Genomic DNA, 17,723 nt, shown 5'->3' on the forward strand with positions numbered 1-17,723 from the left:
AGGGACGCATTGATACACCTCGAAGCCGGGTTTTAAGACCCGGAAACCGTTGTAGGCGGGCAGCTAAGGTCCGGAAGTTACCCCAAGTGAAAACAGAAAAAGATGGCGGGGGACACTTCAATGGAGCTTCTTTTTTTGGATACGTTCAAACATCAAAGTACAGAGGTATCTAAATATATGAATACCACACTGGCTTTATATCAGGAGTGTACTTTGCTGAGGTCCCGTTATCGCTAAGACATGCATACAGTTGTTCGCTAACGTTTCGCTGCTTTGTCCCCGCTCTCTAGGCTAGTAGTTATGCTAATACTAGCACTAGTGGCCAACTTACATATTCTTACTTTCAAACAATGTATTACTACTTGATTACTACCAATATATTTATTTGTTCATTGGGCCAAAATGACGTGCTCTTATATACAACGGTCTTTCCTTGACAGTTGCACTTGGAATGTGGATACGAGCATAGCTACTGTCTTGTATAGCCATAACGGATAACGAGACCGTGCACTAGCGCGGCGTGTGCGCAGTTTGTTTACCCACTGTTATTGTACTATAGCTACTCACACTGCTCAACCACAGATATAACATGACTGTTAGTTCAGAATGACTGTGTATACACAGACCATTTTCAGTATATATTTATAGATAAGCATTTACTGTTTGCCACGAATCCACGAAATGATCAAAGAAAACGTTGCGACCAGCGTGTTCTGAACGTGTCATACATGAAATGTGTCCGTCGGTGTTCTTCCTGTAGCTGACAACTAATGTGGACGTGGTGCGGTTTCCATACGGGGTCCTAATCACAGAAGTTCGTGTCATTCCCCCGGGAATTAAGGCACACAGCAGCCTCCCAGATAACAGGGCATACGGGTAAGAAATCCTCACTGAGTATAAGGGATATAACAATAAATGTACTACTAGCTAGTGTGTGTATAACATCTGAGACAGGGCTTTGTGTATGGTTCTTGAGATGTGTTGTCCAGCCTTGCCTCATTTGCTCCATGTCTGTTGGTAGTAATGTGTAAGGTAACCAACCTACACTGCAACATCAGTCTTGTTATGGTAACTTTAAAGGCAGGGACAGCACCATTGAGGCATTCCGTTTTGAAGTAGTACATTAACATGACTGGGAAGCTGATAAGCGATTGGGGAGATGTCTATATCTACTTGTTATTAGGCTGCTCCTTAATAACAAGGATCATGCTTTAGGAATACCTGGCCTGTTGACTCCTAACTGTCCCTGTCTCTACCTCCCCCAGGACCCCCGGGTATACCCCCGGGTAGATTCTTAGAGAGCCTATTAGGGCCTATTTACATTTTGAAAAATGTTCCCGAGCCATATCAACTCAAGACACTAGATTACTTTGTTGTATAAACTTGCAGATGGCTTGAGACACCACTTTCCGAGGTAGCGTGTGACACATTTTCGATCAAATGCTATGTTTATTATTATGCAAACTAAGAAAAGTCTATCTAACCTTTTACTCTCTCACCCGTAATGTAAATAAGCCCTTAGAGGAAACATGTAGCAACTATCGTAATGGTTACACCAGTAAAATCCTCTGAAATCTTAAAGTGCATAGGGTGTTGGGCAACAGGGTCCATTTGAAATTAGGCCGGTCCATTTCTGTGGCGGTTACCGAACAGACTGGATCTGCAATTGGGCTGGATGCAGAGGGAGTCTGATGATGTCATGTCCTTTTTCTTTCTATGTTCTCAGGGAAACGTCTCCTCATTCTTTCCAGCTTGAGCTGTTTTTCAACAACCTCACTAAACCCAACAATGCATCCTTCCACAGACTGGGCAGGTCGGTAACACTTTACACTTTGTACCTCTACATGTCTCACTATGTACCTCTATTTATCTCACTTCAAACCTCTACTTATATATCTCACTCTATACCTCTACTTATATATCTCACTCTATACCTCGACTTATATATCTCACTCTATACCTCGACTTATATATCTCACTCTATACCTCGACTTATATATCTCACTCTATACCTCGACTTATATATCTCACTCTATACCTCGACTTATATATCTCACTCTATACATCTACTTATATATCTCACTCTATACCTCGACTTATATATCTCACTCTATACATCTACTTATATATCTCACTCTATACATCTACTTATATATCTCACTCTATACCTCGACTTATATTCCTCTGTACTTCTACTTATATACAGTACCTATCAAAAGATTGGACACACCTACTCATTCAGGGGTAATTTTTACTGTAGAATTATAGTGAAGACATCAAACCTATGAAATAACACATACATGATCATTTAGTAACCAAAAAAGCATTTCAATTAATCCTTGAATGAATAGGTGTGTCAAAATTTTGACTGGTACTATATATCACTCTATACCTCTACTAATATCACTCTATATGCCCCCTCTCTGTCTCTCCTATCACTCTTGTTCTCCAGGTAACTTTCTGTTTTACCCTCCTGCTCCTCCCCCTTTTCTGTTCCCTGAAAGGGTCCTTAAGATTGCAAGTCCCACCTGTAGAACCTGTCAGGGCAGGGACCTGTGACAACCGTCATTATCTATCTTCAGCCTAAGACTGGTCTCTCCTGTAACTCAACGCTATTGTTTTTGCATTTGCAGAATCACACACACACACACACTCAACATAAAGCACAAAATGACGCATCAATAATTCCAACAGGGAGAAACAGGTATTGCCTGACCTAAAGGCCTTATTTATTTGAACATCAGATTCTGTTTTTTGCAAGTATTACATGTCAAATTACGTTTAATTTGGCCTTCAGCAGAGCTATGAGCTAACCAACTACTATAAACCATCATAAACGTTAATAAAAGTTAATTATCATGCACATAACCAAATGTGTCATTCGGTGTACTTTTGCAGTTGTCACATACAATAAGCTATTATAGTACGAGTAAATGCCAGGCTCCTCCCAGCTGAACTCCCACCACAATTTCCTTCCACCCTGTTGTGATATGAAACACTCATTCCATGATTGCACGTCTCCCCTACTTCAGCAGATCTCACTAATTCCGACCTTTCAGCCGGGCATCATTGCCAAATTCCTACTGGTCAGTTATTGTGATTAGTTTGTCAAACTACACAAAGGCCGAATGTTTCTGACCCGGTCAGACCTAGACATTGTCACACTGGCCAAGCGAAGATGTTTGACAGTTCTTAACAACCTACACATGTGCTCGCTATCTTCACGTTTAGTTTAGGGGGTAAAATGAAAAGGCTATAGCCAATCAAGCAAATGCCCGTCACATGGGGTATGTCTAGTAACTATCTCATTGGCTGCTTCATTTTTATGTACTGTTGCTACAGCAGGGATGTTCAGTTGTAGCTGAGCCCTGAGCAGCGACTCCCAACAGGCCTCAGAGTTTCACACAGAGCTGCATGTGTGCCTCCTAGGTGTTCATCCCAAGTCTCTCTGCTTCTTCCCCCACTGCACGACTCTAACCAGGAAGTCAGTCAGACTTCTTCCCCCACTGCACGACTCTAACCAGGAAGTCAGTCAGACTTCTTCCCCCACTGCACGACTCTAACCAGGAAGTCAGTCAGACTTCTTCCCCCACTGCACGACTCTAACCAGGAAGTCAGTCAGACTTCTTCCCCCACTGCACGACTCTAACCAGGAAGTCAGTCAGACTTCTTCCCCCACTGCACGACTCTAACCAGGAAGTCAGTCAGACTTCTTCCCCCACTGCACGACTCTAACCAGGAAGTCAGTCAGACTTCTTCCCCCACTGCACGACTCTAACCAGGAAGTCAGTCAGACTTCTTCCCCCACTGCACGACTCTAACCAGGAAGTCAGTCAGACTTCTTCCCCCACTGCAAGACTCTAACCAGGAAGTCAGTCAGACTTCTTCCCCCACTGCACGACTCTAACCAGGAAGTCAGTCAGACTTCTTCCCCCACTGCACGACTCTAACCAGGAAGTCAGTCAGACTTCTTCCCCCACTGCACGACTCTAACCAGGAAGTCAGTCAGACTTCTTCCCAATTTAAACAGTCTCCGGTGTCCTGTCCAATATGCCTCGTCCCAGAACCCAGCCACAAACCTGGTGGCTAGTCTGTGGTGCATGGCTTGGTAGTGCAACAGGAGGCTTTAAACCTGTGCATGAGCTGAGAGCCCTCAGGATTTGAAATCGATTTCATTTTCGGAATTGGAATGGGATGTGACGCTGTCCATCAGTGTGGGCGGGAGGATCTGGGAACAAGATAAGTTATGTGTTCTGACCTCTCTCTGTCCTCTCCATGCAGTTTGGAATATGACGAAAACAAGTGCATCATCTTCAGGCCCAATGGAAAGGTAAACACTCCTCTGTCTCTACTCTCAGCACACGTAGGTATGTGGCTGTGTATGGTTGTGTAACTGTTTGTGTGTGTTTAGGTGAACACTGATGGTTTGGTGCTGCGTGGTTGGTACACCAGTCTGACCGTGGCGGTTTATGGTTCAGCAGAAAGGTCACATGGTAGCGACCGGGAATCTCCCCCGCCTCCCCCGCCCCCACCCCCTCAACAGCCGACTGGCCCCAAGAGGATCATCAAACAAGGTTGTCCGTGACGCCCACTGGAGCTGCCTGGCGAACAGTCACACTTTTCTTTAGGAAACACAAACAGCTGACTGTGTGTGTGTGTGTGTGTCTTCCAGAATGGGATAAGGAGGAGCATTATAATGGAAGCCCCCCCAGACCTGCTCCCCGAGGCCCCCGGACCCCCCCCGGACCTCCCCCACCAGACGATGACGAGGAGGAGCAGGTCCCATTGACAGGTATCACACGGGGGCGTGTTTTATACGGCCTTTCATGATGTAACCTGTCGAACGCCTGCGTCAGTGTGGCCCTGTGTGACCAATGACCGCGGGGCTGTCTGTCTCAGTGGGCGTGGCCAAGGTAGAGCCAGCGGACCGAGGGGAGGACTACCTGGAGGCGGTGTCACCCGAACGCGGTTCGCTGCCCGCCGATGAACCCTACTCTGACGCCGAGCCGGAGGAAGAGGAGGAGGAGGAGGAGGAGGAGGAAGAGCCGGAGGAAGAGGACGATGCCAGGACTGACGGCAGCGCCCCTGAGGAGGAGGAGGAGGAAGAGGATGAGGGTGAGGAGGAGGAAGAGATGGAGGAAGGTAGGGGGGCTCCTGTGTGATGGTAGGACCGACGGAGTGCGTGTGTCCTGGCATGTTGCCTGCACCTCCCTTGGCTTGCCCTCCTAAAACACCAGCTGTAGCCTGCAGCCTAATGCCCCGAGAGCCTGGAGCCGTGTTACTGCTGTACTACCACATCCCCCTTGCATGACAGACTGCCTACATGTCTGCTGTGTGTTTGTCTTTCTGTCTGAGCTCTTGGTGGAGTGACGACATACTTCATGTCATTAGAGTACCTGCACTTCTGTGAATGTCGAGTCCGGTACTTGTACCTTTGCCGTGTTGTAGTTGCTGTTGGGTGTTGTAGTTGCTGTTGGGTGTTGTAGTTGCTGTTGGGTGTTGTAGTTGCTGTTGGGTGTTGTAGTTGCGGTTGGGTGTTGTAGTTGCGGTTGGGTGTTGTAGTTGCTGTTGGGTGTTGTAGTTGCTGTTGGGTGTTGTACAGTAGATGTTGTTGAGTGTCATGGAGGGTTAGGTAGGGTTAGGTAGGGTCAGGGTTGTTGAGTGTTGTTGTTTTATCACATCTCTCTAAACGCTCATCTCTCCCTCCTCCAGGTGATGACGGTTATGAGCAGATCAGTAGCGATGAGGATGACTTGGACAATGGGAGTTTTAAACTCCCCAGTTTTGACATTGACTACACCCCTGAAGACCTGGCCTCTGTACCCCCAGTTCAGTATGACCCCTATGAACGAGAGCTCCGTCCACTGCTATATTTCACCCCGCCCTACAAGACCCGATTTGATTCCCAGCTGGAGAGGGCCAGGGGAGCTATGTTTGTAAGCCCCGAAGCGCCTGGAAGTGGAGAGGGGGCAGAGGCAGAGGCTGTAACCCAGCTGAGAGAGCTCCTGGCTGGGATAGGAGAGGACCGTGACTCCCGCTGGGTCACAGCTCTGGAGCAGGCCTCAGGTCTGCTTGCTAAAGGGATGGGCTTCCTGATTGGACAGGGGAAATGGGAGGAGTCTATCTCAGCTCTGGTCCAATGGGCTCTCCAGGGCCTGAGTATGGAGATCGCTCTGACCCAACCCATTGCTCTAAACCTCAGACAGCTAAAAGCTGGAGCTAAGCTGGCTTCCTGTCTGGCCGAGTGTCCTCAGGGCCTCAACATGCTCCTGGGCGAGGGGGCCCTGGGGCTCCTGCTGGAGCTGCTCAGTGCAGACCACGTGTCGTCCACACTGAAGCTGTGCATTCTAAGGGCTCTGGATGCCCTGACCAGTGCCCCCGCGGGCGTGGAGGCCTTCCTGCAGGACGGGGAGATGGAGAGGAGTGGATACCAGGTGAGAGGAGACGTCGATGGTCCATTGGAATGGCGCTGCCTTTGTGTGTGTCCGGCCAGTTTGTGTGTCCTACTGAGCCTGTGTTTTGCCCCCCCCCCCCCCCCCCCCCCCCCCCCCCGGCAGAGGTTGGTGCAGTTGTTCCTGGGAGAAGAGACTGTGAGGGTGGTCACCGCGGGCAACGCTATTCTGCAAAAAGGCCACGCTTACGAGGTGTTGACTGAGCTGCAGAGGACCGCAGCTGTCTGGAGCGAACCTCAACAGGTACACCGGCTGGAGTCCTTCCCCATCAGACCAGTTGTCTGTGTAGGATTGTTGCCATTTCGCATAATGCCCCATTTGTAACTCTCACGTTTCTGTGTCTGAGGTTCTACTGACCATATAATTGCTACAGTGTAAAACAATGAGTATTGATCTCTTTTAGGATGAGGGGGAGGAGTCTGACAGTCCCATGGAGGAAGAGACATCTTTAGGCCCCTCCCCTGTGAGTGAGGCTGAGCTGGATAGGATGGCTGGGGTTCTAGAAGAGTTACATCACCTGCTAGAGACTGCCCCCCACAACATGGTTCAGCCCCCCGGAAAAGCCTTCCCCACGACTGCACGCATCACTGGTCCCCAGGAGAGAGATGACCCAAACCCCACACTGTACAGGTATAATACCAAGACATCTCTACTACGCTGCCTTGTGCCTTCACCACTACTTATGGCCCAAATACAAAATGCATTCAATCTAAACACTGTCCCAAGTACAAAGTAGATAGAGAAATGGCCCAAGTCAGTGTACATAATACATACATAAATTGGGTGGACAGACCCACTCTGTGTGCAATAAGTGTCTGACATGTTCTGTTAATGATCACCCCAGATGTAATGTGTCAGTTTTAACCCCAGTTAATGATTTAACAAAAGGTGGAAAGCATCAGGGGTTTGAATCATTTCTGACATCAGGGTAATAACGTCCTCCCCACAGGTACATGCATGCGTGTCACTTCCTGGAGAGCACGGCGGTGGCGTTGTCTGCGGCCGCGGCGGCTGGACATACAGGCGTCACGCACGCCGTCAGAGAACTCTTGCGTTTCCTGTCTCTCACCCAATCAGGACTGCTCTTCATGCTGGCCCAGCCCACACCCACCAACCTTTTGCTCCGCCTCCTAGCAACAGTTGCCGAGGTTGAGGGAGAGGAACCTGTGCTCACCGGGGTTGACGGAGGTTTTTCTGGGCCGGCACTGGGCGAAGAGGGATTGGGGGTGTGGCTTATGCAGGCGCTGCACGCCCTCCAAGGTGTGTCGGAGCTGATGAGTCACGTGACCGCCGGGGGGGAGGGCGGGGTGGGGCTAGAGGAGGGCGACAGTGCGGAGGTTCTGAGCATGCTCCATGCCCTCTACCTCATCACCTTCACACAGACCGGGAGGAGCGCCGTGGCCCACGTCTTTAGCCTGGACAACAACCTCTCCTGTCTGGTCGCCCTGCTGCAGCACCACAGCAAGGACGGACACGGGGAGGCCAAGGCTCGGAAGGCCGTCACCTATAACTACGCCTGTATGTTGGTGCTGATGGTGGTTCAGAACTCCGGCGACCTCCGTACGATGGAACAGCATGCTGCTTCACTACTCAGCCTGGCCAAGGCCGACGACACCAACGCCAAACTGCAGGGTACGTAGGTCACCCCTGACACAGCCAGGTTCACGTCCACCCCAACTATTTACCTGGAACTCCGAACCAATCAATAGTTGGTTAACTGGTAATCCCAGGCCTTTCGGACGGTCCGGGTTCAGGTTTGCCTCTAGCTCATTTAATTTAATGGGTTTCACATCTGACAGGGTGGTTTTATTTAATCAAATGCAAATCTTGATCTACAAACTGGTTTGGTTAGAAGAGGGCGGTTAACTGGGACTGTGAGCATAGGTCTAGCCCTGCCCCATTCAGGTATTGGCCTGAAGATAGATAAGAGCGGTTCGTAGTGGCCAGTTCTGGGTTATTTAGCGGTGTGGATCTTCAACACTAATGTTAAATACTTCCACATCCGACGATTACCCTGTGCTGACCTACCTTACGCATTGTTTAGGAAGCCCAGTCTAATTTCTCTCAATAATAGGGATGTGTCGATGATGAACTTCACAGCAGTACATGATGTTGTCTGAAAATGGTCCCTAGAACTGAATAAGCACCCTAAAGAGGATCAAACTGTGCCAATATTTTTGAAAATGCCAACATAGGCATTTTAATTCTTTCATTTGTTCTGGTAACCCTAAACACTCCCTCTGGGTGGAAGCCCATGTTTGGAAAGGTTGGTTGAATGCAGATGTCAAATTTCAATTGGACTGTGCCTGTGTTTTTGTAATTTAAGTGTAGATGGCTGCTACTCTTTAGAGCAGTCTTATCTCAGTTAACACAGAGCTAAAATGTTGCCTGATCTGGTGAGCTGCATTATTCAGGTCACCCAGAAAAGGGATACATCCTATATGAAGGAGACATTTGTAAGTCATGAATTAAACAGTATCCCAGTTGTTTATACAGCGTCTTCACTGTGCTGACACCTCCTCCCTCCCCTGTGTTGTCCCTGTCCTTGTCCATCTGGTCATGCTTCTGACCTGGCCTAAATTTAAATGGACTCTGGATTTAGCCCACAAGCGTTTATTTATAATTCCAATTGGACTCTTAATATTTCACCCGGCACAGCCAGAAGAGGACTGGTCACCCCTCTGAACCTGGGTCCTCTCTAGGTTTCTTCCTAAATTTCAGCCTTCTTAGGGAGTTTTTCCTAGCCACTGAAATTCAAGACTACTGTTGTTTGCTCCTTGGGGTTTAAGGCCGGGTGTTTTGTGAAAGCACTTAGTGACAACTGCTGTTGTAAAAAGGGCTTTATAAATAAATGTTATTGATTGATGGGTTCATTGTATGTGGTCACTATAAAGTGCATGTTCTACCCGGCTCACTGTGGTCTTGCGTTCCAGAGCTGGGTAAATGGCTGGAGCCTCTGGACAAGGTGAAGTTTGAGATCAGCAGCATTCCCACCCTGCTAGACTACATTAAACAGGTGAGTCAGTTTTGCCAGTACTGACCCGATGCTGCCGTTTGTTTAGTCCCTCACCCACGCCCGGGCCGACTGTCTGATACGCAATCTCCCGCTGTGTTCATATGACTCCCCATGTGTGTCCCCCCGTAGAACATGGAGAGCTTGTTGACTGTGGAGGGAAGCGGCCTGATGTCTGCCCTGCGGGTCCTGTGCCAGATCGCCTGCCCCCCGCCCCCCGTGGAGGGCCAACAGAGGGACCTGAAGTGGAGCCTGGCGGGGGTGCAGCTGTTCTCCGCGGAGGGCCTGGACACATGCGTGCGCGTGCTCCAGAAGCTGTGCAGCGTGCTGCTGCCTGCCTGGCGTGTGCATGGACACATGGGGCCCACCCCCCAGCGCTGTATGATCCTCGGCGTGTGCGTGAACACGCTAAGGCTACTGCGCTCCATGCTGACGGAGCTGCTTCGCAGCGGGGCCTTCCAGTTCAGGGACACGCGCGTCGCTAGCGTGTTGGTGACACTGCACATGATCGTGTGTTCGGCGCCGGCGTCCGGCCGCCTGGATGGGGAGGAGACCAGGGTCCAGGCCCTCATCGTGGACGTGCTGCTGACCTTCACTCAGGGAGTCAGTGAACAGGTAAGACCGGAAGAGTGTGTGTGTGTGTGTGTGTGTGTGTGTGTGTAATTTCACCTTCTACATGCGTGTGCCTGTGTTTCTCCTCTGCAGATGACCCATACAGAGGAGACCCTGCTCAGCAACACGTGGTCTCTGATGCTGAAGGAGGTGTTGGGCTCCTTGCTGAAAGCCCCAGAGGGACTCTTCTCTGGCCTGACACTGCTCTCCGAACTGCTTCCGTTGCCACTGCCCATGCAGAGCACACAGGTACTGACCCCACCCCTCACCGACCCCACCCCTCACCGACCCCACCCCTCACCGACCCCACCCCTCACCGACCCCACCCCTCACTGACCCCACCCCTCACCGACCCCACCCCTCACCGACCCCACCCCTCTCATCGGCGAGGAGACGAACAGACACAACTAACCGTCTCAAATTGCCCCTCCCAGGTGATCTCCGACGAGGACGTGGCGGTGGCGCTGAACACCAGGAAGCTGTGGAGCATGCACCTACGGGTCCAGTGGCGCGCGTTCGCCGACGTCCTGGGCTGCGTGTGCGGGACAAGCTGTCCTCCGCTGCTGGCCGCGCTCCGCAGGGTGTGTGTGCAGCTGGCCGACCTGTCGTCCCCCACAGCCACGCTCATCACCAAGACCCTGCTGGAGATGCTGCTGGACGAGCTGCAGCCGTAAGACACGCTGACGCCGCGCCGCCCAGATCAATCCCGAGTCGGCCGGCAGGGTTTCAGTCGGATGTTCCCAACCCGTGTTCTGCGTGGGTTCCCCCGTGTTCCCCCGTCGTCTGACCTGTGCTTGCGCGCTGTTTTGTGTTCACAGGGCGGAGGGCAAGACTCCAGGCTGGGGACAGGTCCTTCGTCTCCTCTCTCTGTTCGACGCCCTGGTTTCACAGAGAGCCTGTAAGATCGCAGCGTTGCACCTGCTCTCCGGCTCCGCCCCCGGAGACGAGACGCCGGCCGAGCTCTTCCCGCTGCTGTTGGCCCTATTGGTTCCCGCTGCTGACCACGCCCTCCCGCAACAGCACTGTGCCGAGCTGGTGGGAACCATCCTCCAGTCACTGTGTGACCAGGTAACGAAGCACTTGGCAGTGAACGAGGCCCATGCATTTTCGTGTCTTGTCCCTCCCCCCCGGCCATTTCAAAGGAGAGGGACGGGGTGAATTGGTTCATGTAGCGCTTTGTTCACACACACACACACACACACACACTTAAGTCTCAGCAATGTGTGAGATTAGCAAGGTGTGGCATCAGGCTGGGCAGGGTGAGAAGGGCGCCCCCAGGGCGTACACAGAGGTGTGTTATTAACCCTGCACTCTCTCTCTCTCTCCCTGTGTGACTGACAGGACGTCTCCTTGGTGGCTTCCCATCCGGCCGAGGGGTGTGTCTCAGAGGCCGAACAGCTGGCCAATGCCCTGCCCGGACGGGAAATGATCTCGTCGGCGTGCGACTCCCTACTGGAGGTGTTGGGGAGCAGTGACAGCAGTGTGACGCTGCTTCTTACCTGCCTCAGAACTCTGATGTTCCTGACAGAACACCACTATGGACTTTACCACCTCAAAGGGTACACACACACACACACACACACCGTTCATCGTGAGTTTTATTGATGACAATTATTATTCGAAAAGCTTTTTCCTTGATCCCATAACATTAACGTCAGTAACTTTAACTTGGCTAAATCGAACTTTAACCGCTAGACCTAACGTATTAGTCTTTAACAGCATTTCAAAAGTTAGGACTGGCAGGTTACTTACATGGTTCCATGTAATGTTATAGCCTTTTGGTGAATTTTGATCCCCAGTGAAGGTACACACACACAAAATTTACCTGTAAGGAGTTAAGATAAATGCTTAACAAGAACACCATATTCAACTAGTTTGTGTGTGTTTTTAGGGCTCTGAAGAAGCACAGTGCCAGTGTGTGTGCTCTGTTGAAGAGACAGGTGTTTTCCTTTACTAAAGACTCTGCTGAACTGCTTTCTGCTCTTCTGGACTTTTTGCGACAGATCCTCAACACTGACCCAATGGTAAGACCCCGAAACAAGTTTATCAATGTCTTCCATTATTGTGAAGGCTGATCTACGCTATATAATTCTAATCAGTCTGTCTTTAACACTGTCGTTTACTTACCCAGGGTTGCTGTGGAGAGGATAGCGGAGGGGAGGAGTCTGCGTTGGTCCCGCCCCCTCGTTCCGTGGCTCTTTCTGGCTCAGAGATGAAGGCTCTGCTGCAGTGGGAGGAGACAGAGGCACACCCTCTGAACACACTTGAAAAACACATCACGGTACACACACACACACACACTGGAAAAACACATCACGGTACACACACACACACACACTGGAAAAACACATCACGGTACACACACACGCACTGGAAAAACACATCACGGTACACACACACACACACACTGGATAAACACATCACGGTACACACACACTGGAAAAACACATCACGAAACACACACACTGGAAAAACACATCACGGTACACACACACACTGGAAAAACACATCACGGTACACACACACACGCACTGGAAAAACACATCACGGTACACACACACACACACTGGATAAACACATCACGGTACACACACACTGGAAAAACACATCACGAAACACACACACTGGAAAAACACATCACGGTACACACACACACACACACACACTGGAAAAACACATCACGGTACACACACACACACTGGAAAAACACATCACGGTACACACACACACACTGGAAAAACACATCACGGTACACACACACACACACTGGAAAAACACATCACGGTACACACACACACTGGAAAAACACATCACGGTACACACACACACACACTGGAAAAGCACATCACGGTACACACACACACACACAGGAAAAACACATCACGGTACACACACACACAGGAAAAACACATTACGGTACACACACACACACTGGAAAAACACATTACGGTACACACACACACACACACACTGGAAAAACACATCACGCTACACACACACACACACAGGAAAAACACATTACGGTACACACACACTGGAAAAACACATCACGGTACACAAACACACACACAGGAAAAACGCATTACGGTACACACACACACACACACACACACAGGAAAAACACATTACGGTACACACACACACACTGGAAAAACACATTACGGTACACACACACACACTGGAAAAACACATTACGGTACACACACACACTGGAAAAACACATTACGGTACACACACACACACTGGAAAAACACATTACGGTACACACACACACACACACTGGAAAAACACATTACGGTACACACACACACACACACTGGAAAAACACATTACAGTACACACACACACTGGAAAAACACATTACAGTACACACACTGGAAAACACGGTGGATGATAATGTCCTCAAATACAGACTCTAAAAATGTAACTAAGTTCATATATTATTTTGTGGGTAAACAACCAATAATCCAGTCAAAGGTGCAGTTGTTAAGGCATTTCCAGATGTGTGGTGGTACATCATCCTCTAGTCCATAACACCAGGACCCACTAGCTAGCATATATATGTTGGGTTCTCCGCTGGCAGTCAGGAAAGCCTTTGATCATTCTAGGATGCCCAAAACTAGGGTGACTAAATCAGTAGATGGAAGCCGGGAAAATAATTCCACCCCATGGATCTACAGTATACAGAAGCCTAGAGGCGGTTTTCCTGACTGAATGTAGTTCACATACAACATCCTTTTGGTCACCTAATACAGAGGTCGAATAGAGAAAGATTTTGAAATATGAAATAGTTTTTTTATTTGTGATATACTATTTTAATATTCATTTTCAATAATCTTTCCTCCAAAAAAGTGTATCTGCACCATTTTAATTTCTGAAGGTTTTACATTTAATTCAGCATTTTTCAGGATGATTTTGCCTGAAAAATATTTGTTCCGGGTGTGTAAGCCCCTTAATGGAGGAGGCGGTCACTGGTTCCGGTGTGTAAGCCCCTTAATGGAGGAGGCGGCGGTCACTGGTTCCGGTGTGTAAGCCCCTTAATGGAGGAGGCGGTCACTGGTTCCGGTGTGTAAGCCCCTTAATGGAGGAGGCGGTCACTGGTTCCGGTGTGTAAGCCCCTTAATGGAGGAGGCGGTCACTGGTTCCGGTGTGTAAGCCCCTTAATGGAGGAGGCGGCGGTCACTGGTTCCGGTGTGTAAGCCCCTTAATGGAGGGAGGCGGTGGTCACTGGTTCCGGTGTGTAAGCCCCTTAATGGAGGAGGCGGCGGTCACTGGTTCCGGTGTGTAAGCCCCTTAATGGAGGAGGCGGCGGTCACTGGTTCCGGTGTGTAAGCCCCTTAATGGGGGAGGCGGCGGTCACTGGTTCCGGTGTGTATCCCCTTAATGGAGGAGGCGGCGGTCACTGGTTCCGGTGTGTAAGCCCCTTAATGGAGGAGGCGGCGGTCACTGGTTCCGGTGTGTAAGCCCCTTAATGGAGGAGGCGGCGGTCACTGGTTCCGGTGTGTATCCCCTTAATGGAGGAGGCGGCGGTCACTGGTTCCGGTGTGTAAGCCCCTTAATGGGGGAGGCGGCGGTCACTGGTTCCGGTGTGTATCCCCTTAATGGAGGCGGCGGTCACTGGTTCCGGTGTGTATCCCCTTAATGGAGGAGGCGGTCACTGGTTCCGGTGTGTATCCCCTTAATGGAGGAGGCGGTCACTGGTTCCGGTGTGTATCCCCTTAATGGAGGAGGCAGCGGTCACTGGTTCCGGTGTGTAAGCCCCTTAAGGATTTGTTCAGGATTGATAAAAACTTTGCTGGCTACAAGCTTCAGGAGCAACATTATAGTAAGCCTAAAGTAAAACGGTTTATGGTTATATTGCGATGAGCGAGCTGCACCGACAAAGAATATATTGATTTCGATTTACTTTCACATAACGTAGTGGTTGGCTGTTCGGTTGTCCATTTGTCTTCTGAAGAAACCAACCAGCCATGGAGTGATTGGAGTCATTGGTTTCATTATAGGTACTGTATAGCTATTAGCTAGCCATCTACAGTAATCTCTTTCTAATTTAACACGTTGAAGGTAGTGTTGCGATCCTGTTATACCTGTTGTTGGTTTGGATGTTTGCTAATGTAGGGAAGGAGTTTGGACTAATTGGTTTGACAGTGCAAGGAGTAACCACACACAACATCTCGACACGTATCACGTGCACCCACACCCGCTGTTTAAATAGCGTAGAGGTTAAAGACAATCTGTCGCATCGGAAACCGTGGATCAAATCCAGCCCGGGCCATAACATTCATCCCTTCTAATCAGGCCGGCAGAACTAGGCTTGTCCGGTTCCTTTTCTTGTTTATGCTTGTGCAAGAACTCACTGAACGATTCATAACATAAAGAATATTCTGTTTGAAAGCACATTTTCACCCACTCTGGGCAGAATGGGTGGAAAGCATACTTGGAATGGAAGTTGTAGCATTAGCTGTTGTTTGTGTCTGTGTAGAAGCTGTGTAAAGAGGACGATTCATTGGAGACCCTGTTGGAGAATGTGATTGGTCTACGACAGACGTTGGAGACGGCTATGGACACATCATCTCCCCCTGAGACAGAGCCCACACTTCCCAACCCAGACCCGCTGTTGACCCAGTTCAATCACAGGTACCACTCACTGACACTGCTGACCCAGTTCAATCACAGGTACCACTCACTGACACTGTTGGCCCATTAGGATACAGTCAACCATGTTAAGCCATGCTTCTGTATGAACAATATACTTCATCACAAGTGACATGCTATAGACCCAGTCTGACCCCCAGATGTCTGTGTTCTCTGGTGTAGGACAGTGTTTGTGTTGTCGGACGTTTTGGATGAACAGCTGAAGGCTCTGTGGTTCTCTCCCTTCCACACTGACGACATGGAGGCTGAGCTGGACATGGTGAGACACCCGGGTGTTGGTTCAAGTGTGTGTGGGTTTGATCCTGTTTCCACATTAGACGTGGGGACCTGAGGTCCACAAGAATTATAGGGTTCTTTAGCTGGTCACATAAAAATTGGGAATCCTTTTTCTGGTCCCCACAAGGATAGAAGAAGCAACGTGTGTGTTGGTGTCTTTATGTGTCCTTCCCGTGCCTGTCCCTAGGTGAAGGTAGATCTGTTAAGCCTGGCCCAGGAGTGCTGTCCGGACTTGGACCTGAAGGCGGAGCTTGAACGCTCCTTCCTGTCTGAACCCTTGTCTCCCAGTCATGCTAAAGCTAACAAGGGCTTCCGGTTGGGCAAGCACAAACATGAAACCTTCATCACCAGGTACACACAGTCCACGCACACCCCCACCCACCCTCACACGCACCCCCACCCACCCTCACACGCAGCCCCACCCACCCGTCACACGCAGCCCCACCCACACAACCTTGTGTGTGCATTAACAAAGTCGCCTTCCTCTCCCTGTCCCCCAGCGGTAAGTCAGACTACGTGGAGCCAGCTAAGCGAGCCCACATGATGACTGCTCCTCGCGGTCGGGGGAGGGGGGGCTTTGGGGGACAGCTCTGTCGCCCCCACGACATCTTCCGTCAGCGCAAGCAGAACACCTCGCGCCCTCCCAGCATGCACGTGGACGACTTTGTTGCCGCAGAGTTCAAAGACATTGGGACTCCACTGGGCCTGTTGCCCCCTAAGAGACCCCCCAAGAGCTCTCCCAAACCCCCCACTAGGGGCCTGTTCACCGGGAACCGAGGCCGGGCCACCTTCCACAGCCAGCAGACACGCTTCTTCACCCCGCCGCAGCCCAAAGGAGTGCTGCTGTCCGGTAGGTACTCCGAGGACGCTAGCGCAAACCGCTCACCTCTGCTTTTGAATGAGGTGCCGTTAAAAAGCACTGACCAAAACATCTGTGCCCCCGTTCCCCCCCGCCAGGTAACTATAACGCCCGTCGTGAGGCCGGCCGAGGCGGCTCGTCATGGAGCGGTCCTGTTCCGCCGGTCACACACCGGGGAACCTACAACGACGCCAGGGGCGGCCAGAGCAACTTCACCCGCGGCCCTCTGCCGTCACGCCAGCAACCAACAGGTACGCGCACGCACGCTATGCGCGCGCACGCACACACACACAGGGCCACGCCCGTTCAGAGAATCACTGAAGGCCTAACTGGTTTTCCTCCTCCCAGGTGCATACCGCCTGGCTCCACGAGACCGCGCCCCTCGAGGTCGTGGTGGTACAGGCCTGTCTTGGCTGAGTCAGGGCGGGGGAGGCGGAGGAGGGGGCAGAGGTTCCCAGGGGGGGAAGTTCAGCAGTGGGGGAGGCAGCGGAGGGGGGAGGGGGCGACATGTTCGCTCCTTCACCAGGTAAACAGCCCTGGCCAATGACTGCAGCCTGTCACGGCTCTAACGGACCAATCAGGATTATGGATACGTTGTCTCATGAGGATGACGTGTGGACTTTGTGTTGCTCTTCGTGTCGTTATTTTGTTTTTCTTTTACATTGATGTTCCAGCTTAATAAAGTTCAGTAGACAACAGTGCTGTCTGGGGTAGTGCTTTAATGTTCCTGATTGGAGGGTGTTAAAGAGTTCCTTCTTGAGCCAACATGGCTCCCCTGTTTCTGTTCTATATCCTCCAAGGGTGGTCTACATCAGCCAGTCCATGTTACAATTTGAAATGTTACTTTTCATCTGAT

The 17,723-nt window shown here is 50.5% G+C and overlaps 1 protein-coding gene across 2 annotated transcripts; it reads left to right on the top strand.

The window, feature by feature from the left end:
* The first annotated feature begins 47 nt into the window (after nucleotides 1–47).
* virma (vir like m6A methyltransferase associated) lies at nucleotides 48–17,565 on the top strand. 2 transcript variants are annotated; one of them, XM_029115743.2, is made up of 25 exons: nucleotides 48–165; nucleotides 761–876; nucleotides 1,727–1,813; nucleotides 4,282–4,330; nucleotides 4,412–4,574; nucleotides 4,673–4,792; nucleotides 4,900–5,142; nucleotides 5,713–6,434; nucleotides 6,558–6,695; nucleotides 6,856–7,082; nucleotides 7,402–8,084; nucleotides 9,386–9,468; nucleotides 9,598–10,080; nucleotides 10,171–10,326; nucleotides 10,512–10,747; nucleotides 10,896–11,145; nucleotides 11,419–11,636; nucleotides 11,969–12,101; nucleotides 12,209–12,358; nucleotides 15,560–15,714; nucleotides 15,895–15,991; nucleotides 16,196–16,359; nucleotides 16,509–16,858; nucleotides 16,966–17,118; nucleotides 17,216–17,565. In XM_029115743.2, the coding sequence occupies exons 1-25, from the start codon at nucleotides 103–105 to the stop codon at nucleotides 17,395–17,397; spliced, it is 5,421 nt and encodes a 1,806-aa protein (XP_028971576.2). In that variant the 5' UTR covers nucleotides 48–102; the 3' UTR covers nucleotides 17,398–17,565. The 2 variants fall into 2 exon arrangements, with proteins under 2 accessions (XP_028971576.2, XP_028971577.2); XM_029115744.2 differs by having other exon boundaries at nucleotides 4,900–5,115.
* Nucleotides 17,566–17,723: the final 158 nt, after the last annotated feature.

Source organism: Esox lucius, chromosome 20, assembly GCF_011004845.1.
Source record: "Esox lucius isolate fEsoLuc1 chromosome 20, fEsoLuc1.pri, whole genome shotgun sequence".
NCBI lineage: Eukaryota > Metazoa > Chordata > Actinopteri > Esociformes > Esocidae > Esox > Esox lucius.